General features: G+C 37.2%; 1 protein-coding gene across 1 annotated transcript in view; it reads left to right on the top strand.

Annotated features, from left to right (window-relative positions):
• Positions 1-26,188, top strand: part of LOC110172035 (proliferation and apoptosis adaptor protein 15) — a 59,089-nt gene extending 32,901 nt beyond the window's left edge. Inside the window, exons 2-4 of the mRNA XM_020937847.2 lie at positions 18,069-18,243; positions 19,311-19,466; positions 20,577-26,188. Coding sequence (XP_020793506.1) covers positions 18,072-18,243; positions 19,311-19,466; positions 20,577-20,641 — 393 coding nt within the window. The 5' untranslated portion in view covers positions 18,069-18,071 and the 3' untranslated portion in view covers positions 20,642-26,188. The remainder of the gene's footprint in view (positions 1-18,068; positions 18,244-19,310; positions 19,467-20,576) is intronic.
• Positions 26,189-26,359: the final 171 nt, after the last annotated feature.

Raw genomic sequence — 26,359 nt, 5'->3', positions numbered from 1 at the left:
GTAAATTAAGCAATGTACATTATATTATAAAATGTTAGACATGTAACTTTTTCCACAGCAGATGAAGCTACGAGGCCAAATTACAGGTCAGATCTGCAAAGAGGCTACCCACTCATAGTGTTTTAACAATAAAAACATCTGCAACTAAATAAAGAGAGAGAAATGTTAAGTTACATAGAGCACCTTTGTTTACCTTTCATTATCTGAATTATTCATGTTTTCATATTATTATCATTTATCTCTATTATATACATATTTTTTTGGTTTTGCTGCATGTTGAAGAGCAAATGGAAGTAGTAAAAGCATCACAGATTGTAACAATAGTCTTTGTAGTATTACTGCAGTTTTTGTATTGTTTTTTTAACTTATTTTTGAGTCGACTTTTCCTCGTCGCCATGGAGATATTTGTAAGATTCTGTCGCTGTGGAAACGGGCTCAGAGCCAAATCTGGGTCAGGAGTGAGGAGAATCATGTTGTAGATCTCTCTTTTGGACTTTGTCTTATAAAACTCTGCTGTCGTAGAGATTTTAGAAACAAATCTGTGCACATTATAACATTTGAGAGAAGATTGAAATGTGAACTGATAAACTAATACAAGAATCCCATGCATTTCAGAACATGTTTGTAGAGTTTTTTTTTTTAAATATATAAGACATGATATCTTGCTCTTAACTCTGACACAGTTTTCTATTTCAGTTTGAATATGATATTGTGGATTTCAGGTTGTGTGTCAAGTATTTGTTATATTCTTATATATCTTAAGTCTTATATTACGCAAAATTGACTATTGCGAGCTTTTAGCCATGGTAGAACTCGTTACTTGTTACCTCATCAAAAACATACATAGAGTTGTGTTTTGTTTCATTCACTAAATTATTACTGTCTACATCTCCAAAGCTCAAAATGCTCTGTTCCACCTTGTGATGTCATGGAGGGATAGTGTTCAGGTTTACCTACCTTTACTTTTACCTTTATTTCAGTAGAGATTGGCGATTCCTTGCTGAAATCGTCAAAATTAGTCTAGCAAAGGTGTAAGGACTTTAAAAACTCAGTGGTGCACTTCCTGTATTACATCACAAGGTGGAACAAAGTGTTTTCAGTTTGAGAGAAAAACTCCGTCTAAATATGCAGGATTTGTGTGTTAAATGTGTGAATGAAACAAAATACAGCTCCTGGCATGTTTGCGACGAGGAAACAACATCATATCAGAACATAGCATATGGGCCCTTTAATGTAATTTCATCAAATAGTTGTCTGTGTTCTACATGTTGACAGAGTTAATCTCACACAGAAACTGTGTTGTGTAAAGTGACTCTGGTCCACATCTGGCCCATGTTTGAGCTCAGACCATCTGCTCCTCCCTCAGACCAATGAAGCGCTGGCCTTTTAGATTAACACAGTCCACCTCACTAACGCTCTCTCTCCCTCATTCTGCTATTCTCCTTCTCTCTCTCTCTCTCTCTCTCTCCTCGAGCTCTGCCTCCACATTCCCTTCTCTCTCTCTACCTCCCTCTGTCACATTCAATTTTTCTCTACCCCTCTGAGTCATCCAACTTTCTTCCTCTTCATCTCTTTTCCAATTTCTCTTCCTTCCTTTCTCTCTCTCACCTACCTGGTCTTACGCCCTTTCTCTCTTTCTCACCTCTCTCCCTTCTTCTCTCTCTCCTCCCTCTCTCCCTCTCTCCCATCCTTCCCCTCTCCCTCTCTCCCTCTCTGGCTCCAGCTGCTCAAATCACTGACCCATTCATGCAGAACCATCTGTGTGGATGTAACAGAACACACAGTGAAATGTGTGGCATGCGGCGTGTAGCTTTAGCGTGTCAACTACAGTTCGACTCATGGGGGGTTTTCCGTTACTGCTGCTGATTCTGATTATAATCGAGAGAAACTGATGGCTGCTCCGACTGCCGATATGTAGGCCCAAATGTGATTATTTTCCCCAAATTATGTAATTTATATTTACTTCAACTTTACTCAACTTCATACATTTTTGTCCACAAACCTATAAGAGAGATGTGTAGTCATGGTTTGTGTGCAAATTAGGGGTGTGCAAAAATATTGAAATATCAATATATCTTTCGTTTAATGTGATGATACAGTATCGATATCACAAGCTGCTGTATCGATATATCTCCAAGAGTATTTTTTGGGGTATTTTACTAAATTATTTTGTTACAGCGCTACAATTTTGTTGTTCATTTAATGGAAAGAAACTCATTTATGTGACACATTTGACATTTTCACTGTTTTGATTATTAAAATGTTTGTGTTTCATATTCACTTTGGACAAGAAGTGGTTTAACAAAGACTTTTAGTATCAAAGCCATGATTTAGCCATTTTTTGTTACTGAACCTTATCGAATTGAATTGAAAAATATTGCATTGAAGTGAATCGTAAGCCCACTGTATTGGGATATGTATCGTATCATGGTCTGTGTATTGAGGTATGTATCGAATCGGCAACTTCTGAGTGATACTCAGCCCTAGTGCAAATAAAGCGTTTGTGTGTTACTCTTTAGGTAGCAGATTGGCCAAAACAAAATATCGTCTATAAGTCTGATTTAAGCCAATATGCTATAAACTGTTAGTCAGGCTGGCACCACCTAGTGTCTCCACTCAATTTCATTTCTCTCCAGCGACTAGGTCAGGAATCAGAATACGCTAGACCGTTCGCAAAAACCCCAGAAATGGGAGTTCGGGCACCAGCCAATCAGCGAAGATCCAAACATTCTGTGTTGGCAACGATTCCTGAGATCGAGGATTTAAAGCCGGAACAAAGAGAATGTTTGGTGAATTTGATCAAGGTGAAAAACGTTATTGCCCTTCTACCTACGGGATTTAGGAAAAGCTTAATATACCAGTTAGCCCCGTTAGCGGCGCATTACATACGTCATGACCAAATAGCAGTGATTGGTTCAATAAAAAAGTACCTGCCTACCATTGAGCGAACAAATTCTAATGCTGCGAGGTCAGACGGTTTCCACAAAGTGAAACCGGCTGATGAATCAGGCTAATAAACTGTGGATATCAGCCAATATATATGAGCCAATTGACATATTGGCCTATCTCTAATATGAAGTTACAACTGTTGATTTATAGGCTGTGTTCATAGGGAGAATATGATGTCATAATTTCAGACAGGGATTTATTGGGTCTAGTCAGTAATTGAAATGATCTAGTTTAACTTTTATGAATTTCATGACAAAGTGCAATTAAATCAATAAGAAAATCTGCCTCTTGCCCCATCTGGGAGTAGGATATCAACATCTAGTATCCGAATCTGAAAACCACCAATACACTTGTTTCTTACTCTGTACTTTTTGTAGTTTGTTGCTTTTGGCCTTCCAGTCTCTTTCTCTGTCTCACTGTCACACTCACTCTCTCTCTTTCTCTCACTGTCTCTCTCTGTTCGTTTGACCTTTGACCTCCTGCCTTCACGCCGATTTGTGGCTGAGAAACGCGCTTGGATCAGTATTCAGTCCACAGAGCTCCGTGCCCACAAAACTATAGTGTCACAGGGGACCAGCAAATGCTCCTGCCCACACACACACACACACACACACACACACACCCACACACACACACACACACACACACACATATACACACTCACACACAGACACACACACGACTCCCTCTGCTTCTACAAACAAACACAACAAAGATATAATACTATCTTTTCATTTCTGCTCAGAACTGAATCAATGTTGGATCTGTAGATGAAGAAATAACAGACTAATAATATCGGCTATGTATTTGGGGTTTTGAGATTCCTTAATGCGATCATGTCGTACTCTCAGTCAGATGGGGCAAGAGTCAAATTTTCCTATATTGTACTTTGACATGAAAAATCCAAAAGGCAGACGAACAAACGTTGAACCTGATAAATTACATTTTTAGTGGTTTTTAGTACTTTATGATAATGTTTTATGTTTTCTAGGTGTCTAACTAACTAACCCGTCTAAATATACTCAATTTCTTGTGACCGCTAAAATAGTAGCATCTGTGGCATTTTCGTTTTGCAGTAGCTCACTGGAAGAAAAAGGATGGAGACCCTTCGTGTACAGCAATCTGCATTTTACCTGCCTATCTATTTATCTGTGTAAAATATTGTGGGTGGTTTTCAGATTGTAGAATGTGGTGATGCCATACTCTCACATGGGGGTCAAGATTTTCTCATTGATTACATTGTACTTTGTCATGAAATATCAAAAAAGGTATTTACATTACTGACTAGAACCAAAACCATGCTACACTACCGGTCAAAAGTCGTGCAAGTCCAATGAAGAGCTTGAAATGGTGCAAAGGTAAGAACTGAACAGCAAGAGGTTAAAAAACAACAAAAAACCATAATGACCCACAATACAAGTCCAAGCTCTGCCAAAACTACCTCAGAAAAAAAGAACAAGATGGTGAGCTTGAAAACATGGAGTGGCCAGCACAGTCTCCAGAGTTAAACCCCATCGAGCTGGTTTTGGGATGAACTGGACAGAAGAGTGAAAGCCAAGCAACCTACAAGTGCCACACATTTATGCAACAGACTTGGGAAACACTTTCTGAAGAATATTTGATTTCTATTGTAAACAGAACGAGCCACAAGTGCGTTCAGCTGTTATATCTGCTAAAGGTGGCGACGCTTTGCTCTATAAATTGACTCCATGATTTCTTTTTCAACTCAAATTGCTTATTTGTTCTATGCTTTAATTTCAGAGTGCAATGCCACAATAAACTGAATCATTTTCGGTATGTTCTAAAACTTTTGACCGGCAGTGTATATTACAATAAAAATCTGTAATTGAACAATATTCATTTTACCTGCCCCCTCCCCCATCTGTATTACATATTAGTGGCCTATAGAAGGTTGTGATGCCATCTGAAACACAGTATTCGTACAATAGTATAATAGTACGAATGAAATAATTATCCAGTCTAACTTTATTTGTAGAGCACTTACAACAACAACGTCCACCAAAAAGTTAAACACAGAAATTAGATCAAAGACAATATAACAGTTAGGGCAATATTGATTGAGTTATTTATCTCCTTGTTTCCATAGAGATATTATGAGCCTACCAATGACTTGAGTGCCCATATCTCGTGTCAAAGTGCCTGTGCTTTAAAAACGCTGATCTACAATCTTTAACTAACCTTTTTCATCAAACACTGGCCTCCTGTCAAGAGCTTTTATCACTTAATAACGTGTGATTTCCTTTTGTGTTGTATTAAAGGCGCTGTACATTATCAGTTTCATTGTGAAAAACAGAACTTCTTCATTTTAAACAGTTTGCAGTGGTCCAAAGGTATTAACTATTTAGAACATCCTAATTATTCACCAAGATGAGTTTAGAAGTACCAGAATGGAGTTTGGACATCACACTAATGCTAGCAACTAGAATGCAAACCGCAAACTTCCTGGTTCTCGGGCAGTAAAATGCTTTATGATGAGATGAAGACAGGGGACAGCATTTTGATCTCAAGAGCTGCTTATTCAGTATATCTGTACTGGGGCAAGACCTATTTAGCTCAAATAATGGACAAAACTAGCCTAGATTCACTTTGTAGAAACCGTCTGACCTTGCATTGTTAGGATTTGTTCGCTCGACAGTAGGCGGGTACTTTTTTTTATTTAACCAATTGCTACTATTTGGTCGTGAAGTATGTAATGTGCCACTAACGGGACTAACTGGTATATTAAGCTTTTCCCAAATCCGTAGGAAGAAGGGCAATAACGTCTTTCCCCTTCATAAAATTCACCAAACATTCTCTTTGTTCCAGCTTTAAATCCTCCATCTTGGGAATCATTGCCAACACAGAATGTATGACTCTTCGCTGATTGGCTGGTGCCTAAACTCACACTTCCGGGGTTTTTGTGAACCGTCTAGTGTATTCCGATTCCTGACCCAGTTGCTGGAGAGAAATGAAATTGAGCAGAGGCACTAGGTGGCACCAGTCTGGCTAGGACAAAACTGGTACAGGGCCTTTAATGGAAAACAGTCTCTATAATTTAAGAATTCATACAAAATTCTCTTTACAAAATGTCTTGATGTGCAACAGAAGAGGTGAAGAAGAGGTGGAAGGAACAATACATTTATCACCAGGCCTGTCAACAGAAATTTGGGAGCCTGGTGCAAAAACACCACTGTCTACTGCCCTGTGTTTAACTATGATATTTTCAACATATGCAAAATTAGAATTCTGAGTAAATAATCTATTAAAAAAATGACTAAAAATCAGATTATATTAGATTAAGTAACTTGGAGTGAAGTATTCTGCTTTTTTTTTTTTTTGTGAAGTTGTGATCTTGGAGACAGATTTTATTAGCAGACAATGACAACAAACAATTTCAGTTAAGCTGAAGTAAACTGTTGACTTTAGCGAGAAAGCAGCACGTCAGGATTAGCCAAACAACAAGATAGCAACAGCCACAGTGAGCCAATGGCAGATTTATTTTGAGTTTTTCATGGGGCAATCACAACAATCACATTTTAATCATCAATGACTAGCTTGTTATTTCTTATTTGTTTTTTGTTCTTTATTTGACTCTTGTGAGCTTCAAGACATGTGATTATGATGTAACCTCCTCAAAAACAAACCCGGAGTTATGTTTTGTTTCATTCACACATGTTTGAGTAATCCTTTGTTATTAGTCTGCACACAGCAAAAGGTGGAGTGTTAAAATTGACTCTCACAGAATCAACTTTAACATTTTCTCAGAGTTTATATGAGTCCAATCTGTTCTAGAGTTAATTTAACATTTTTGGATATGTTAATTCAGTAACACTGGACCAAAGTTCCTGTTTAACCCCGAAATACAGAGTTATTTTAATGTTTTGAGAGTAAACAGATAACACTTTGTACAGTTCCTGATTTAGCTAAACAATGCACAGAGGTGTTTTATTTTATTTATACTTTATTTTAGTTAATTTAAGATGAAATCGTGTACAAAACTGGTTCAAACTGGTGTTTTCTCGCTAGAGGAAGTTGAATTAACCTCAACTATATCAACTCTGGCAAATAACCCCAACTCGAACCCACATTTAACTTTCATATAGTTAAAATAACACTTTTGGTGTTAAAAACAACTCTGAAATATTTTACCCTAAAATTTTAACCCTCCAGTTTTTACTGTGTACATCTCCAAAGCTCAAAATGCTTTGTTCCACCTTGTGATGTCATGAAGCAGCAGTTTTCAAGTTAACACCTTTTACCTTTACTTCAGTAGATATGAACTATTCCAGGACTGTAATGATCCAAATGATTGTACTGAAGGTGTATGGAGTTTAAAAACACTCTTAAAAGCACTTCCTGTATTACCACATGACATCACAAGGTGGAACAGAGTGTTTTTTGTTTAAGAAAATGTGTACTGTTTATGTGTGAATGAAACAAAACACAACTCCAGGTCTGTTTTTGATGAGGAAATATTAAAACATAGATCAGAAAGTAGCACAATATGAGCCCTTTAATTAATTTCTGTTTTGTTTTTATCAATACAGTTAATAATAAAGCCATATTTTATTGTTTTTATGAAGAAAACGTGTGATTGAGCAATATATTTTTAGCCAAGTGTGTCTATCTAAAATAATAATCTTAAAGAATGGAGTTAGCTCTATTCCCCTGTGTCCGGTGTAATGTTAAAGGACTCTCCAGAGAAGATCCGGTTCAGCGAGTCTTTGTCGAACACCGTTTTAAAAAGATACAGATTTCTGAATTAGCGTCTCTATTTTTACACGCTTAAATCGTCTTTTCTCTTGAACAAAAATGGGGCAGTGGCCTATATTCTGAGGCGCTTCACTGCTCAGATTAACGCTCCCTCTCTCCTCCTCTCTTCTGTCCTTCTTTTCTGGAATCCTTTCTTCTTCCCTTTCCTTGTCTCGTCTCCTTCCCTCCTTCCTTGTCTCCTCTACCCTTCTCTCGCCTCCTTTCCATTCTTACATTCATCTGTTTTAAGAGACACAATAATTACTATCATGACTTATTGTTCAATATATGAAAGATGGAATCATATATTTTGGAGCTCAGTATTTATTGTGACTGCTGTTTCTTGCCATCGAAATGTGTCGTGACAGACCTACAAAAAGTGTATTTATTGTCAAAAGAAAGTCCATTCATTCTTCTAACCGTTCCAAGCTGAATGCTCTTGGTGCCGTCACACTCCCTTGTTTATATAAAGTCCATGATCCTTACCCTTGTGTCCTTTCTTTCCTTCTTTCCTTTCGTCCTTCTCCTTTATTCTCTCCATCTTATCTCTCTTCCTCATAATCCCGTCTGTCCTTCTTTCCCTCCTCTCCGCCTTCACTCCATTCTCCCTACTCCTTTCCTTCCCTTCTTTCTTCCCTCCCCTCTCCTCCTCTCACCCTCTCATTCTCTCCTTCTCTATCCTCTCCTCCTCTTCTCCACCTCTCATTGTCTCCTTCTCTCTCCTCCTCTCCTCCTCTCCTCTCTTCCTCTCCTCCTTTCCTCCTCTCTTATCGCCTCCTCCCCTCCTCTCCTTCTCTCCTCTCCTCCTCTCTCCTCCTCTTCTCTCCTCCCCTCCTCCCTCTCTCTCTTCTCTCTCCTCCTCTCTCCTCCTCTCTTATCACCTCCTCCCCTCCTCTCCTTCTCTCCTCTCTTCTCCTCTCCTCCTCTCTCCTCCTCTCTTATCGCCTCCTCCTCTCCTTCTCTCCTCTCTTCTCCTCTCCTCCTCTCTCCTCCTCTCTTATCACCTCCTCCCCCTCCTCTCCTCTCTCCTCTCTCCTCTCCTCCTCTCTCTCCTCTCTTTCCCTCCTCCCTCCTCTCCTTCTCTCCTCTCTTCTCCTCTCCTCCTCTCTTTATCGCCTCCTCCCCTCCTCTCCTTCTCCTCCTCTCTTCTCCTCTCCTCCTCTCTCCTCCTCTCTTCTCCTCCCCTCCTCTCCTCCTCTTCTCCTCTCCTTCTCTCCTCCTCTCTTCTCCTCTCTTCTCCTTTCCTCCTCTCCTCTTCTCCTCTCCTCCTCTCTTCTTCTCCTCCTCTCCTCCTCTCCTCCTCTCCTCTCTTCCTCCTCTCTTCTCCTCTCCTCCTCTCTTCTCCTTTCCTCCTCTCCTCTCTTCTCCTCCTCTCCTCTCCTCCTCTCTTCTCCTCTCTCCTCTCTCTCCTCTCTCTCTCTCTCTCTCTCTCTCTCTCTCTTCTCCTCTCTCTCCTCCTCTCTCTCTCTCTCTCTCTCTCTTCCTTCTCTCTTCTCCTCTCCTCCTCTCTTCTACTCTCCTCTCTTCTTCTCCTCCTCTCCTCCTCTCTCCTCCTCTCCTCGGTGCTGCTCTGGCTTTGGGCTTTTGAACAGATAAATTCTGGCACAAACTCACACTTGTTCGGCTCAAGGCCAAAAAGAGGAAAAAAAGACAGTTTGATTTCAGTTTTGCTTTGTCATGTTTGTCTGGTCCCACTTTATTACATTTACCCTTTTTATATTTAAATAAAAACATTTATATCCTCTAATGGAGTATTTTTAAAAGCAGGCAGCACACAGCTCACTACTCATGACCTCAAGTGCTGTTATATAACTGTACAAGACAGATTTTGCTCAAATACAGGGGAAGAAACTACAGGAGTACAGGACCTTTAACCGCCCTCTGGTGGTGAAGAAGAGAACATGGACAGGCTGAAGAGGCTTAGTTCTGCTGCTGTGGTGGAGGTGAACTGGGCGATTGCTTCATGTATGACTAATATTCCAGGAAATTGAGGAGAGAGAGTGCATTTGATGAACGACTTAAGACAGGGTTAGTTGACAGACAGAAGAAATGTTAGGTCTGAACAAGCTGGACAAAAAGTAATATTTCAGTGTTATTATTTTTGTAGATAGTGTGCAGAAACACATTTTTGAAAAACATGTAGACTACCGTCTGCTTTGTGCTTTAGTAGACTTTTTCTCTCAACTGGATGGAACAAAAGTTAGATTTTTCTGTTGTGAGGATGTGACAACAGAGAGCAATTTTTGATTAATATTTCAGATTCAAATATGTGTCAGTGCATTTCACAGTGCTACAGATATGAATCTGGTGAGAGCCACGTTGCCTGATCCAGAGTTATAGCTGTGCTGAAGGTCGTGTGAATATTGTGAGAGTAAACTCATTTATTCAGGGCTTAATCCTGATGAAAAGCTGCAGAGAATCACTTTGAGGAGGAACCCAAAACCAGGAGAACAGAGCGGCCACACGGGAGACGGTTACACAAGATGCTTCATTTGGAAAATGTACTCAGTGTTCTGGCCCAGGCTGATGCAGCGATCAGTGTCAGGCTCAGAGGCACACACTGAGACTCAGGGCTGGGACACTGTAGCATCACAGCTCAAATTCAACGTTGTGAATAATCAGGATGAATGCATAAGATGAGGAATAACTTTGGACCACTGCAAACAGTTCAACTAATTCTGTTTCAAGTTTTTAAGGCAGTAAAAATAAGGTAGAGCCCCTTTAACTTCAGTTATAAATGATACATTCAAAATATATTTATTTATTTATAGGTTAAGTGATTATTAGGGCAAATAATTGTAATTATGATTTTTGTCATAATCAAGCAGCTCTAGTTTCAAATCAATATTGCAGTTTACAATAAAAAATAAATACATTTGTACTATTACTAAATACAGGGAGGAAAATATTTCAGTTTGATTTATTGGATTGCAAGAAGAAGAAATGAAATAAGCAAACATCTCTTTTACAGAATCCATCCCAGCTCCAGTGAAAATGCTCACATGTGTAGTGTAGAAGATGAAAAACGCCTGATTCACGGATAATAGAGATGTACCCCAGTGTGACCCAGACTAGGTTTCATTTTCTGGTGTGAGAGGAGGAGATCAGGGTGGGTGAAGTGCCAAAGGCAGATCTACAAATCTGTTTACACACTTCATGCTTTCATGGTTTAAAATCCACTAACCCAGATTTAGGGGCTTTCTCGATTTCTTTTTCATGTAATAAAATAAAATGTGTCTTTCCCCAGTTCAGATATATTGTAAAAGCAGCTCTTTGGGTAGAAATGAGACAGCTGTGTCACATCTGGCTCTAATAATAAAGTGCCTGTATTGTCTGTGAACCAGGAAGTGCGCTGGTTGCTTGCTAGTTGTTGGTAGCATTATCATCATTATGTTGAGTGCGTTAAGAAAGTGAGGAATAACTTTGGACCACCGCAAACTGTTGTAGTAGTTCTGTTTCAGGTACAGCAAAAGTATGGGAATGTTCCAATATAATGTAACACTACAATAGAAACTTTACTGTGGAACATTCGTAATAACAAGCTGAAAAGTTACATAATGCAGCTTTAATTCTATTTTTAGACTGAAGAATCTATCAGCCAACATTGCAGTTATCCCTGAGTTGCACACCGATCATCTCCATAGGGTCATGCATTGTTTCAGTGGACGGAGGGGGGTCTGTGGTCCGTCTCCCTGGTAACTGCCTCCAAAGGCCGGTGTCCATGGAAACGCCTTGGGCTGCAGGATAAATACGTTTTGGCTCTTGATGGTCTGGACATTTGCAGCAATAGTGTGTGTAAAGGGTTGTGTTGTGAGATTGTGGTTTTCAGTTTGAGTTAAGTAAAAAGTGATGAGAGAATAAAAGTTTGTATTTTATGTAGTATGTTTCATGAAAAAACAAAAAAATTATATATTATATATTATGCAAAATGTACTTTAGACATGTTAGAATGATTTTACCTTCTCAAAAATACACCCAGAATTGTGTTTTGTTTCATTCACATATGTCTGAGTAACCCTTTATCTTTGTCTGTCTATATCACGAAAGCTCAGAATACTCTGTTCCACCTTGTGATGTCATGAAGCAGTAGTATTCAAATTAACAGCTACATTTTAACTTTTGTTCAGCAGAGATTGGCAACTCCAGGAGCAAAATCATCCAGATTAGTCTAGTAAAATTATATGGAGTTTAAAATACCGTTCAGCACTTCCTTTATTCATTTTAAATGACATCACAAGGTGGAACTGAGTAAAAGGGAGGAAACAACATTATAATATAGATCAGAGATAATAGCGTAATATAGGCCTTTTAAGTAGCGTGAATAAAGCAAAAAATATTTCTGGTATGTTTTGAACATGGTAAATTGGTCAGATTAGTTTGGCCCAACCAGCTGCCTAAATACGCATGAAAAATATTTGGATAAAGCTTTATATGAACACTTTAGTTCAAAGAGGGTACGGCAAAAATGTGTCTCTACACAGTTCATAGTGAAAAAAGATGAGTATGTAATGAATTCTAATTTGGTCATTTGAGGGAAATTACTCAAATCAGCCCAAATCAGCTCTTCTCTCTCTCTCTCTCTCTCTCTCTCTCTCTCTCTCTCTTTCTCTTTGTCGTTCTCTCTCTCCCTCTGTCTCTCTCTCTCTCTCTGTGTCTCTGTCTCACTTTCTCTGTCTCTCTCTCTCTCTCTGTCTTCCCTGTCTCTCTCCCTCACTCTCTTCCCTGTCTCTGTCTCTCTCTCTCTGTCTCTCTCTCTGTCTCTCTCCTTGTCTCTGTCTCTCTGTCTCTCTCTCTGTCTTCCCCGTCTCTCTCTCTCTCTCACTCTTTTCCCTGTCTCTCTCTCTATCTCTCTTCTTGTCTCTGACTCTCTGTCTCTCTCGTGTCCGTCTCTCTCCGTCTCTCTCCTTGTTTCTGTCTCTCTGTCTCTCTCTCTCTCTCTCTCTCTGTCCTCCCCGTCTCTCTCTCTCTCTGTCCTCCCCGTCTCTCTCTCTCTCTCTTTTCCCTATCTTTGTCTCTCTCTTTCTCTCTCTTTCTCTGTGTGTGTGTGTGTGTCTCTCTCTGTCTTCCCCGTCTCTCTTTCTCACTTTTTTCCCTATTTTTGTCTATCTCTTTCTCTGTGTGTGTCTCTCTCTCTCTTCCCGTCTCTCTCTCTCTCTGTGTCTCTCTGTCTCGCTGTGTCTCTTCCTCTGACAAAGGCCATATTCTCTGTGTGAGAATGAGCCCTCTATGTAAAACTCGCACTGTCACCCATAGACCCCATGGAGACAGAGACAGGAGGAAGGAAGAGAGGGAGGAAGAGGAGGAGGAGGGATGAGAACAAACCCCAGACCTATAGGGGGGATGAACCAGGAGCCAGAGTTAGTGTCTGTAATGTCTAAAACAGCCAGGAAAAGCACCAGATTTGAACAGAATAAATGAATAAACAAAAATGACAAAGTAGCTATTTATATTTTGAGGCTTTTTAAAAACTTCTATAATAACATCAACTTTCTTCCATAAATAATACTACTATGGGCTGGCATCAAAATGTATCAGTATTTTTACAATTACACAAATCTGACCAAATTTGTCCTAATAAGAATATAATAATAATTTCACATTTAATCTGCTTGTGTCCGTGAAGATGTTGCTCTGCATGTAATATTCAAAGTATGGCATTAAACTCGTCTATCTCCATGGAGACGAGCAAATGACACCACCAGCCACCCACTGACAGCAAGAATGCACATTTGTCAAGATGTTTTTGATCAACAAAACCATCTGTAATTGAATAGCTGCAAGATATTTAAGATTAAAGTCGTATTGTGCCCGTGGAGATAAGAAAAGGGAGGACACTACACAAGAAAAGTTACACAGTACCTCTTTAAATAAATGGCTTCTACTATATTGATGAAAATGTAGAAAGTGGAAAGTAGTATCAGAAGGACACTTTTGAGTGAAGTGTTTTGAGCACGCACACTTAAAGTAGTACTTGTGTTTTGGTTTTCACTTTTGTCTGAAATGAAACAAAAGCTGCGGAGGGTCTATTGTGGTGCAAAGCAGAGCGCAGGGAGGCACATTCTTTCTCTATAGAAGCAAAATACAGACACACACACACACCACACACAACACAAATCACACACACGTACACACACACACAGAGCAATAGAGTGTTATTTGCATATTCAAATCAAGACCACATTGACGTCTGTATCATAGTGCTGTGTTCAAAGTATTTCTAAGGTAATATGTTGTGATGACGTTCTTGGATGTGTATTGATACAGGGATGCATATCATGATACTTTAAAATAATTTTAAGTTGTTATAAATATTCCAACTTGTGTGTTGCGCGGACATGCTTGGCGAACAAAACTATCATGTTAGCAGCAGAGCCTAGTATTGAGTGGTCCATGGGTGTACACTAGTCTATGTATATATATATATATATATATATATATATATATATATATATATATATATATATATATATATATATATATATATATATATATATACGAATTTTAAACTAAATTGTACTTAAAAAGTCATGGTATATTTATATATGAGCATTTATTTAAGTTGAAGTTGAAGAAATGTTAATCTTTTCTTTTTAAATGTCTTGAGAAAATCTTAGTGTGAATCATTACAGTCAGAACAGAAATAATTCAGATTTAAAAGTGCTTAATAACAGTTATTTTGTCTTGTCGTCTGCACTGAAATGGAAGGATCATGTTTCTTTTTCTTTGTAGTTCCCTCTGTTTTACTGTATTGTACTGTATTACTGTAGTACATTTGAGAATACCACATCACAGTACTTCAGTTCAAAGGAACAGATAAGTGAGAGGGACACGTTCCAGTTTGTTCCTGTAAAATTCAGTACAGCATTTATCAACTGCAAAGAGAGAAATATTTTCTAAAAACATATATATCTTTAGGATAAGCATCAAGTCTTCTCAAGTCACAGGCCTCAAATCTTAGTCCATTTTCTCAAGTCCTAAAAATAGTGACTCAAGTCTGACTCGAGTCCAAGTCACGACTTGCAAGAACCACCGCTGACTATTACTATTTATTACTGGATACTAGTTTTAGTGGTTAGTATGTGATTTTTGATGCTTTTGACAGCCCTAGAAACAAACACAACATCGTTCAAAAACATCACAGTGAAATTGCATTGTGGGAAATGTGCTTGTTGATGTGTGCATTGATCCAGACTGCATGGGTGCACCGACCAAACAGCAGGTGAAGAAGGGACACTTTCTCTGTGTTTACTATAAATCACTGAAGTATTGAGCTGGTAGAGAAGTCATAGAGCTTTGAGATTCAACTTCAACTACTGGCAATGCACAGTGTTCACCATCACCACCAAATCTGTCCAAAGATCAAATTGTAAAGGGCCCAGATTATGCTATGTTCTCTACTCTTATGTTATAATGTTGTTTCCTCATCAAAAACAGACCTGACGTTGTGTTTTATTTCATTCACACATTTATGTTAAACACACAAACCCTGCAGCCCTGAAATTTCCTATTTGTACTGAACTATAAGTAAAAGGTAGGAACGGGGGGGGAGGGATCTACTCCTGATTTTTAAAACATGAAAAACAGAACTACTTTACTTTAAGTTGTTTGCAGTTATTCTTCACTTATCTTATGCATTCTGATCATCCTATTTATTCACCACGATGACTTTATAAGCACTTTTCACAACTTTAAGAGACCAGTTTTGAGTTTTACAGTATTTTGACCTCAAGAGCAGCTTATAAAACATATCTATACTGGACCAAGACAAATTTTGCTCAAATACATAGACAAAAAATTTAAGTACAGCCTATTTGCAACCAGAGTGAAAACCTAAACTCATCTTTGGGGAGTTTTGAGGACACATATTGAGCTGTTTTGAGTCTTGCTGTAGTGATTTGTGCCACGCTGAGAGAGAGCACAGAGGCTTTAGGAGCTGAAGATGTGGAGACATTTACTCACAAAACAAACTCAGCGTGAGTCCAGGATCAGAGCGGAAAGAATAAGACTGACCCAGGATCAGCCACAAGGAGGGGCCACTGTCATTACACATAAACACTGCTAAGAATCTACAGGGTTTGGAAAAAATAGCTTTGTGGCTGTCTATTCAGTCATTTTAAAACATTTGCTGTGGCCCTAAGTTGTTCCTCGCTTAAAGGTGTACTGGATAACTTTTCTGGTGTATGCTTGTCTCCATGGTGACAATGATGTTCCACGTTATGGCATTAAACAAACATATCTTGCATTTATTCAATTACAAGTATGTGTTTTTATTTCTTAAAACTACAAAAACATGCATTATTATTGTAAGCAGCTCCACTTCTCCACAGATCTGACTGATTTAAGGTTGTTCATTTACAAGCAGATGATGTAACCTCTGTTAGAAAAGTTACATATTGCACCAGTGTTTTTCATCTGGGAGAAGAACTCAGCCTAAATATGCAGGGTTTGAGTGTTAAACGTGTGTGAATGAAACAAAACACATAACTCTGGGTGTGTTTGTGATGAAGAAACATTAGAACACAGATCAGAAAATAGCGTAATATGGGCTCTTTAAATCTGGGGCACATTGTGATAAAATTAGACTAGTGTATACTATCTGTAGGCATATCTAACTCTAGAGCAATGTATTGGATCACAAAACCGAAGAAAGAGCCATGTTGCTGTTATAATGGGATGAGAGCATGGCTGTGCGTTGGCGGTCCACTCTGCTTCACTTCTCCATCTGAAAAAGCTGCTCTAAAACGGCACAAAATTCATGCACATAAAGGGCCCATTTCACACTATTTTCTGATCTACATTATAATGTTGTTTCCTCATCAAAGACATACTGTACCTACTATTTTTTGTTTCATTCCTACAAGTTTAACACACAACTCCTGCATATGTAGGCTGAGGGTTTGATTGTTTTACTTCCTCCTTTCACTGTTTGAGAACCAGGCAGGGTTAAAGGCGCACTTGGCAACTTGTCTGGTATTTGTTTCCGTGGAGATATTATTTATTTGCCTGGAATGTTCCACAGTATAGCATTAACCATATCTATTTTGCACTTACTCACGTAGTTGTTTAAATACCTAATAATACCTAATACCTAATAATCTGACCTGTAACTTGGCCTGGTGTTATTACCTGCTTGTCTCCATGGAAATTCAAGGTTGTGCATTTACAAGCAGATGGCGTGATTTTCAAAAGAAAAGTTGCATAGTGCACCTTTATTTACCATTTTGCATACCACACTCAACTATTTCTGCACTGGGGAGAAGTTATAAATTCCCACCCACTCAATTCTCCAAAAATAGGCCAAATACATAACAAAAGCTTCACTTCAACACGACGCCTCACAGACGGTGCGCTCCCCCCAGCGGCCACCGCTTGTAACTGCACCCTGTCATATTTAGGTCACACGGAGCTCAATCGCGGTTCTCATTTCTGTGTTTAGCTGCCACGAGACCAAAGGGGATCAGAGGCAGACGAGACGCGTGCCAGTTTCCCAGCATGCTTTGCTCTGCTGCCTCTCCTCCCGTTGCCAGATGCAGCGGGCTGTGGGAGGGCGATACAACAGATTAAAAGAACAGTTTGTGCACAGAGAGGAGGCTTGGTTGGTTGTTCTGCTGGTTGTTCTGATTAATGGGAAAATTAAATATATTAAAGGTGCACGCTGTCTCTATGCAGACAGCCCCCAAACAACACCTTGCTTTGCCTGGAATGTTCCATGGTATAACATTAAACATATCCATACAGCATTCATTCATTACAAGTGTTTCTATTGCTCATAATTCCTTCTATGATTAGGAGCGACTCTCCACAGATCTGATAGTTTAGATGGTTTAATCTATATTGCCGAACATTCTATACAAAGCAAAAACATTTCCATGGAGATATCATATTGTCTCAAAAATAAATAAATAAATAAATATGACTAGACGTGAATAGCAGTTTGGTGCAAGCAGAACATCAGTTTGCAAGAATATACTGTACCATGTTTTCTTGGGTTGTGTCCCTCAAACCATTTGTACTTCGCTATGGCAATGACTAAGTTACATATTGTAGCTTTGAGTGGTGGGGTTTGTGGTCTCTTTTTACAACTAGTTTTTCTAAAAAAGAATCAAGTAGCTTATTTATTGTGTAGTACAATTTATTATTTTTATTTTTCCCTTTGTGAACATGATGAAAAAACAAAATGAAAGCTGGACAACATGAAGAACTGAAACCTGTTTTGTTGACTTGCATTTTGACTAACTGAAAAACTAAAAGCAAAAGCAAAAATTTTTAACTTCTCCTCTTCTAATAAAGTACATTTTGGATTTTGTATGCAAAGGTGACTTGCGTGTGTTATCAGTGGTCTTGACTGTACTTCCTGTTGTGTCCAGACGATGGCGGAGTACAGCTCTCTGCTCAGTGACCTGTCTGAGAACATCACAAACGAGGACCTGGAGCAGCTCAAGTCTGCGTGTAAAGAGGACATCCCCGAAGAGCAAAGCAACAACATCACCTCCTCCAAAGAGTGGTTCAGTTACCTGGAGAAGAATGACAAGCTCGCACAAGGTCAGTCCACACACTATGTTCTAACGTTATAGTGCACCGTGTAACTTTTCTGGTGGAGGGTCTGTCAAATGCTTTTCTTCATGGAGATGTTATTGTTTTTGTCTCCAAATTTTCACAGTATGCTATTAAACTTTTCTGTCATCATGGAGACCAAACCTGACCAAGTTACAGGTCAGATCTGTGTAGAGGCACCCCCGCTCACAGTCAGAACAGTCAGAATTTCTAGGTATTTTTGAGCTATAAAACCACCTGTAATTTAATAAATATAAAGTAGAGCTGTTTAATGTCATAGTGCGGAATATTCCAGGCAGAACAGTGAGATATCTATAGACACAAGCAGGTGAGGGACCAGATAAAAAGTTACATAGTGCACCTTTATATTTTCCAATTCACTTTATTTCTGTAGCACATTTCATAAACAAAGACTGTTTCCAAATTGCTTCACATAGAAAAAAAAAATAAAATATATATATATATATATATATATATACAGTTCAATACAATAAAACAGACCAAAAGCAAATAAATTAAAGTAAATAAATAAAATCAACAAAACAAACAATTAAAACAATGTAGGTCCACACAACTCACGCGGTGTTAAAAGCCAGAAAGTAAAAAGGTCTTAGGATGAGACAAAACACATATTCATACATATTTTGTTTATTTATTTATTGGATATAATTATTTTCCAAGTGTATAGATCTTGATTGCAAACTATGGAAACTAGATACAATCAATACAGTCAATTAAATACAACAACAAATAACAACATCAGATACTCCTTTGAGCATTGATACAAAAATAAATAAATAGAAAATCAAGTTGAGAATGTTAGTATTATGACAGCACAACATAAAGATAACATAAAGATAACATAAACATAACGTAAATTTTGTCGCTCAAACTTTTATTCTAGGAAGAATTTTTATATTACCAAAAAGAACAATTTCTTCACAGTTACTCAAATGACAAATGCAATCAAATGTAACTCTAGTATTAGTGCAGTATAGCTGTAACTGACCTCACGTGTGTTGTTATTATTGTAAAGATCAATGTTGCTTCCACAGACAATCTTTCGTACATCGAGCACATCTTCGAGATCTCGCGGCGGCCCGACCTCCTCACGAGGGTCATCGAATATCGCACCACTGTCCTGAAGATCTCTGAGGACGAAGAAATCGACACCAAACTCACACGCATCCCCTCCGCCAAGAAATACAAAGGTAACGCCATTTTAGCTTAACATCTCTGAACTGGTATGGGTTGGTTATGATTTCAGAGGATGTTACCATAGAGATTTACTCTGATAGAAAGTGAGCCAGCTCCATAGCAATCCTAAACCAGCGTTAATCCACTTGCCTGGCCAAAACCACACGCTTTGAAAAAAACAAAAACAAAGGCATGTGGGTCTGGTATGTATCCTGTCTCCCTGATCTCAGATAGACATGACTGACAGGTGGATTAATCTATCAGGGAAATACATGGTCCGTTAGTTTCAAAACAATCATGGCGACTTAAAAGTAACACGAAGGACTGCAAAATCAATAATCAAACCACTAAGTTATATATTTTGTTCTGAAGGATACGTGGATTTTTTAGAGATGTCTTCAGCATTTGAGAGACACATGACACAAATTAGCAGCTGTAGTTTGAAAGTCCCAAGTTAGGATGGAGGTTTTCATGCCGTATCCAAATAATGTCCCTTGTGGATCAAAAAAGTCTAAGTCTAAGTCCGGTTCCAGACCATTCTGCACTAAAACTGATAACTGAAAGTAGGAGTGACTGGCTGTTCGGGCAACTAATCCATTAGCATAGGGCTTTAGTCTAGTTCTGGACATTGCTACTGGTTTATTCGCTGTATTTTCCCATGTTCCATTTTAGACAACATCCACCATATGAAATGCTCATTTTAAATTAATGTCACTGTTAAGTTAATAGAAAGTAAGATTTTAAGTAGATTATCATAAAATCAGATCATCTGCTTTGTATGCACTTAAAATAATTTGATAAAAAAACACAACAAAATACAAATATTTAGAGTCAATTACTCACTGAAGTAAAGTTGCCCAAACTAAACAAAATAAGATACATTTTTGATCTTTTTTTTTTTTTTTCCTCTTTCAGGTGAAGAAATTCAGACACAGCAAACATGACTTATTTAGACATTTAGTTTTTGCAGTATGCAGAGTAGGAAGTTGTTGATTGCCATAATAAAAAAAAAAAGGCATCATCTTAAACCAAATCATCAGCCTATATAAAAGACCACATTTCATTCACGTACACTATAGCTCACAAGACTGATACTAATCACTTATATCTGTTTCCATTTTCAGACATCATCCGCCAGCCCTCTGAAGATGAGATCATCAAACTGGCTCCGCCTCCTAAAAAAGTCTGAACCCTCTGCCCCGCCTCTTTCCCCCAAATCTTTGCACCTTGATATTTCTACACTTCTTACACTCCTCCAACCAATCAGCGACCAATCAGCGCCCAAAACAACCACCCATTTCCTGCTCGTCCTGTCAACTTTGACCCTGCACTAACCCTCACAGCCAATCGGATCGTAGCAATGCGATGTCATCTTTATTTCTATTAGACTGTGGCGGGACAGGACTTTATGAATGGACCAGTGATGTTTGAGTACAGGAGTAGTTTGAAAAATAGTTTGGAGGCTCAGATGTACCACATAATTACAGATTTAACTCGTAAAGTTTCCCTTATTTTTTTTTACCCATCTTAGTAAGTTTTACTTTCGTGTTATGGTCAAATTACCTTCCCCCTTAATCTTTCCAATGGTCTTCAAAACATTCCTGGATACAGACAGTGATCCAAAAATAAATTTACAATTTAAGAAAAAAAATCTCAAAATCGTTAAATAATTGGCAAAATTTGGATCAAGCCTTAAAGCGAATATTATTTGCAGAAGACTGTTATATATATATACATATATTAATATTTTTTTCATTTTCCAACTTTTTTTTTTTTTATGAATTCACAATATCCATTATATTGTGAATTCAATATGGATGACATGAAGGACATGCCAATCAAGCCTCTTTAAAAACCCTGTGCAAAACTTAAAATTTAAATTATGTTAAAAGATTTGCATAGTATATGAAGTAAATATTTATCTGAGAAAGCAAATTTACTGTGAAAATGAAACCACTAACGAGTCACTTTATTGCAAAGAGATTTTAAGATTTCTAAAAGCATTCTCTTAAAATAGAATATGTTTAAGAAAGAGATATTGAAACTATAATTTTGTTTAAACATTCACCTAGTGACAAAAATCTATTTAGGAAAGTATTTATAAAAGAACTTTATATTTCTTTGCACTTATGGGACCAGTTTTTGTTGAAGCAGGCTACAGATCCCAATCAGTATATGACAAAAGTCATATCTTGATTTGTGTCCCCCTTGGAAGCGTTCAGCAGTCACTGTCAAGTGATCAAAATCAAATTTATTTGTAATAAACTTAACATAAACACACAGTACACCATATACTGTACTGAGAATAGCAATAGGACATAGGACGAAAGCATAGGACACTGCAAAAACAAATGTCTACATGGAGTTGAAATGCTGTGTAATTACTGTTTTTGCGAACTTTTTTGAATGATACCAGTCAGAAATGTAGTCACATACATAAAATGAAATCCTGAATTAAAACAAATGCCTATTTTTCAATTAATATTTTAAGTTAATTGAATGTAAAATTTTAAGTATACTGCAAATCTAAAAATCTAGCCAAGTTAAGATTACTTTAATTGAGAAAGTTTTATTGTGATCTGATTCAATTTCACTCGACAAGTCAAATGATCTACCAAGGAACAAGACTTTTGTACTTAATATGAGAAACAAAATCTAATGTTGCATGAACTAAGAAAAACACACTTGTCTCATTAGTAGATCATTTGACTTGCCAAGCTGAATCTACACAAATAAGTAAAAGTAAAGTGTTCTTAATTTAAGTAATTTTACCTAGATATTCTTAATAATAATAATTAAAATACTTAGAGTCAACTACTTGCTAAATATAATGTAAAGCTGTTCAAGCTACTCAAAATAAGATACATTTTCAGAATTTAACTCATTTAGAAATTCAGTTTTTGCAGTAAACGGATCAGAAAGTTGTTGAACCACATAATAAAAATGACGTCATCTTAACCAAACATTAGCCTATCCAAAAGGCCACTCTCATTCACGAACACTATAGCTCACAAGACTGTTGCTAACTCGCTAATACGACTGCTCTTTTTAACACTGTGTATCCTTATATATTTCTGCAATGAAGCCTTAGCGCATTCAACCCCAAAAATATTTCAACATAAAACTGTGATTTTGTTTTTGCTGATTACACGACCCGGTCCAGACGTTGCTAAGGACGTCAGTGTTGCTGTGTACAAAAGTTTATTTATTATTATTCTCTTTCTTTAGTTGCAGAATTGAAACAAAATATACTGTAAATTCTAGACATGTTCTATTATGTCAAAACCCTCTAGTGCCAACAACGGAGACTTAAAACTATTTGCAACCTTTTCTTTGGTTTTCTATTGCTCGACGTGTCTTGTAGTGTTGAGATGATTTGTATTCTATGCATTTATGTCAAACGTGAAAGATTGTCCTCCTTACGTGATCATATTTTCAAATTATTTTTAGGTTGCAGCCAAATAACAGTAATTTATTTGACCACTTACACTTACAGTATTAGTTATAAAATATCTTAACACCTGAAATATCCAACATTTTAACATCCATTTGTATTGGCTTATACTAAGCTTAACTACGAAGTATTAACTAGCCTAATTTTTACTGTTTTAAAACATGAAAAACAGAATTTGTTCATTTTTAAATGGTTTGCAGAGGTCCGCAGAGGTTATACTCACTTACATTATTCAGCTCAATTCATGGAAAAAAATATCAGACATTAATTTTACAATATTTTTCTGCATCCAACATTAAATAATCTCACAGAGGAGTAAAGCCGTATAAGATAAATATACCAGTATCAAAGTTGAGATGCATTTTAGTGTAGGCCTACCTCAAAAATGCTGTTATTATTAATTGAACAAGAGTCTATTTAAAAGTGTTGCATAATTTTCGTCCTAAAAATACATTGGTGGAGGACCCAGTGAAGCGGTTTGAATGCACTGCTATGACCTGTGGCTGTATGACTAACACTGTTGCGTGATACATTGACTCTTCAGTTCTATTCAACAACATGAAGTCACTATCTGCGAATCAGCTATTGCCTGCTATGGTCAGACTTTAAGTAAAATGATTTCTATAGAGTTTAAGATAGTACATGGTTTGTTTCTTTTGGCTAATTTAACTGACGCGGCTTCTCAGAAATGACTACATAACATTTGACTTATGAATCCTGCTTAGATCTGCTTAAAGGCTCAACTTAATGGTGGCTAGTCATTAAAGTGCAGTTTTGTTTCTTTATGGAGCTCAACAAAGACGGCCCGCTCCAGTTCCAGTAGTAAATTTTCCATTTATTTTTCACACAGACTTTCCAAAAAATAAATAAATAAATATTAAAAGTTTAAAAGGTTGCATAGGCATATTCAGCTATGTGGTAACTAATGAAACCAAATCTGTTTCTGAAACAAATTTTCACCGAATCATGTGTTTTAAATGTGCTTTTTGGACTTAAAACAACCGAATTATGCATATTAGTTAGCATGTAGCTAGTTAGCCTCCGCCCTGTTATTTAATATTTGTATTTTTTGAAAATTCTATGGGGAAAAATTCATGGAAAATTTCCTTGTGGAGCCGGATCAGGCAGTCACTATTGAGCTCTGTTACCGGGCGGATTTGTAAAAATATGGCGCTTTTTTTTTTTTTTTAAAGATAATGCTACATATCAGTCATACACGATGTCAAATTTGGATTTTCAATTACAAAGTACATATCAACTTAGTAAATGCTGCAAAACATATCCTGACATGAACAATTATCAATAACTATCAATAGTTTGTGGTTAGCTTAGGTTGTGTGCAAATTAGCATGTGTTGCTAATGGGAAGTCCAAATCAAACTAGTTAATTTCTCACGTAAAGTTTTGATTTTCCTGGCCTGTAAATATGTATTTGAATATTTACCATTGTATTTGTTTTTGAATTAATTTATTTAATGCCTATATATTGTTTTTCTTGTTCTGTTTTATTATTTGGAGACTAACTAAAGAGGAGAGGTTTGCTTTCGTCATGTTGTGTTAGTATGCGTTTTTATGGTTACATTTCGCTGTTAACGCTTTGGATGAACAACAACAAAAAAAGATCATTTCATTGTATTTACTTATTTACCTGTTTCTCTGTGTTTTTGGCTCAGATGTGGTGTAGTCATCGTTTGTACAAAAAAAGAGGAAAAAAATAGTTTCAAAATCATGACAAAAGTGAACAAAATATAAACATATTCCTAACATTAAGTCTATTGTCATTTGCATATTGGACGAAAAGCCAGAAATCCAGACTTTCTAAACAAATTGTCCTTCGTTGATGTTGTATATTTTATTTTTATTCAACATTGGTTATCTTTAAGTCACAAAAATGCAAGGTTATGATAAAATATGTGAATAACAACTTAAAAAAAAAAACCAATTTGTATAAATAAAATAACTTGCCCTTTAATTTAGCCTATGCAAACAACACAAGCTAATGACAAAACTAGCATATTTAGCTAAAAGCAGCTAGTTTGAGTTTGTATCCTCTTTCAGTTGTATCATAAAATGTAAACAACATCTCGATTATTCACATATTTTATTAAATGTGACTTTTTATTTTATTATGTGTAGTTTTTTCAAGCAGAAGGTGAATGAAAAGTGCTGGTTAGTGTAGCGTAAGTAGGGAGTAGGTTTTAGCTGTTGGAGGTTTCAAATGGAGATGATTGTAGTGGTTTTAAGAGGTGGGACTTGAACAGAGGGAATGCTGGAAAATGATACAACAAACTGTATTTATTTTGGGGAAAAATGGTCAATGACTAGTTCTTTATTGTGTTTAATATGATTCGTTTCCATTCCAATAGGTAACGGTATGGTTACAATATGGGGAGAAGAATGAGAGCAGAGCAGTAATTTGTTGTTTAGGCTTATTTAAAGGTGCACTGTGTAACCTTTCTGGTGGAGAGCGAGCCACTTGCTTGTCTCCATAAAGATGTTATTGCTTAGTTTGGAATATTCCATAATATGGCTCTAAAGACTTTCATCTAACATTTACCCATTTATGCATTTATTGCTAAAAAATACCTTAAAAGCATTCTTATCAAGAGTAGGCTCGGCTCTGCACAGATCTGACCTGTAACTTGGCTTGTTGGCACCATTTGCTTGTTTCCATGGAGATATACAAGGATAATGCCATACTATGGAACAGCCAAGTGGTACACACTCATCCTATAGACTAATAGTTTATCTCCCAAATTAAAGCTGCCCCGTGTAGCTTTTATGCTTAAGATGGAAGTAAACCATCGTAGTGTTATGACAACTGTGTATTTTATCAGAAGTGATCAGTGAAGGAGATGTGAGACTAAATGCAGGTAAAGTTCATCAAACTAACTTTATTTTATTTTTGTGTGTTTTTAATGTGTTGTTTTTGAGGACCCAGAAGCTTGAGTACAACATGCCACCAATCACACATGTAAATCTTTATGTTGTGTTCTTATCTAACTTTAAATGTTTGAGTTTAATCCTGTTTCTTTCTGTGGTGTTTTGAAGGACGTGACACTGTGCATTATATCAGTTATACCATTGCTCCAGATGCCCTGACTCTATGCTGTTGTCTAAAGGTTTAAATGGGCCAAGAATAAACCCAGGCTGTGTGCATCTAACGCTGTTCAAACTGGTGTGGCCTTTTGTCATGATTTAAATGAGACTGAATTATGCCATTTTGTCATTGTGCTAAAATGAATATAAATATTATATATTAAAATATATTTGCTAACCAAAACTGTGTCATTATTTCCATTTTAAAAAGGATACAGTGCATGTTTGGATTATGTATTGTCCCGCAAATGTCAATGTCAACAAGAAATTACATTTGGTAATATAGTAGAAATGTTGCAGATATGGCCTAAAACTTATTATCCCATCATATTCTATTCTATTTTGATTACATTGG

The sequence above is a fragment of the Boleophthalmus pectinirostris genome, unplaced genomic scaffold (assembly GCF_026225935.1).
Source record: "Boleophthalmus pectinirostris isolate CB_2022bp ecotype Guang Dong unplaced genomic scaffold, ASM2622593v1 HiC_scaffold_20, whole genome shotgun sequence".
Classification (NCBI taxonomy): domain Eukaryota; kingdom Metazoa; phylum Chordata; class Actinopteri; order Gobiiformes; family Gobiidae; genus Boleophthalmus; species Boleophthalmus pectinirostris.
Note: the sequence above shows the minus strand (reverse complement) of the source record. Positions and strands in the feature narration are given on the sequence as shown.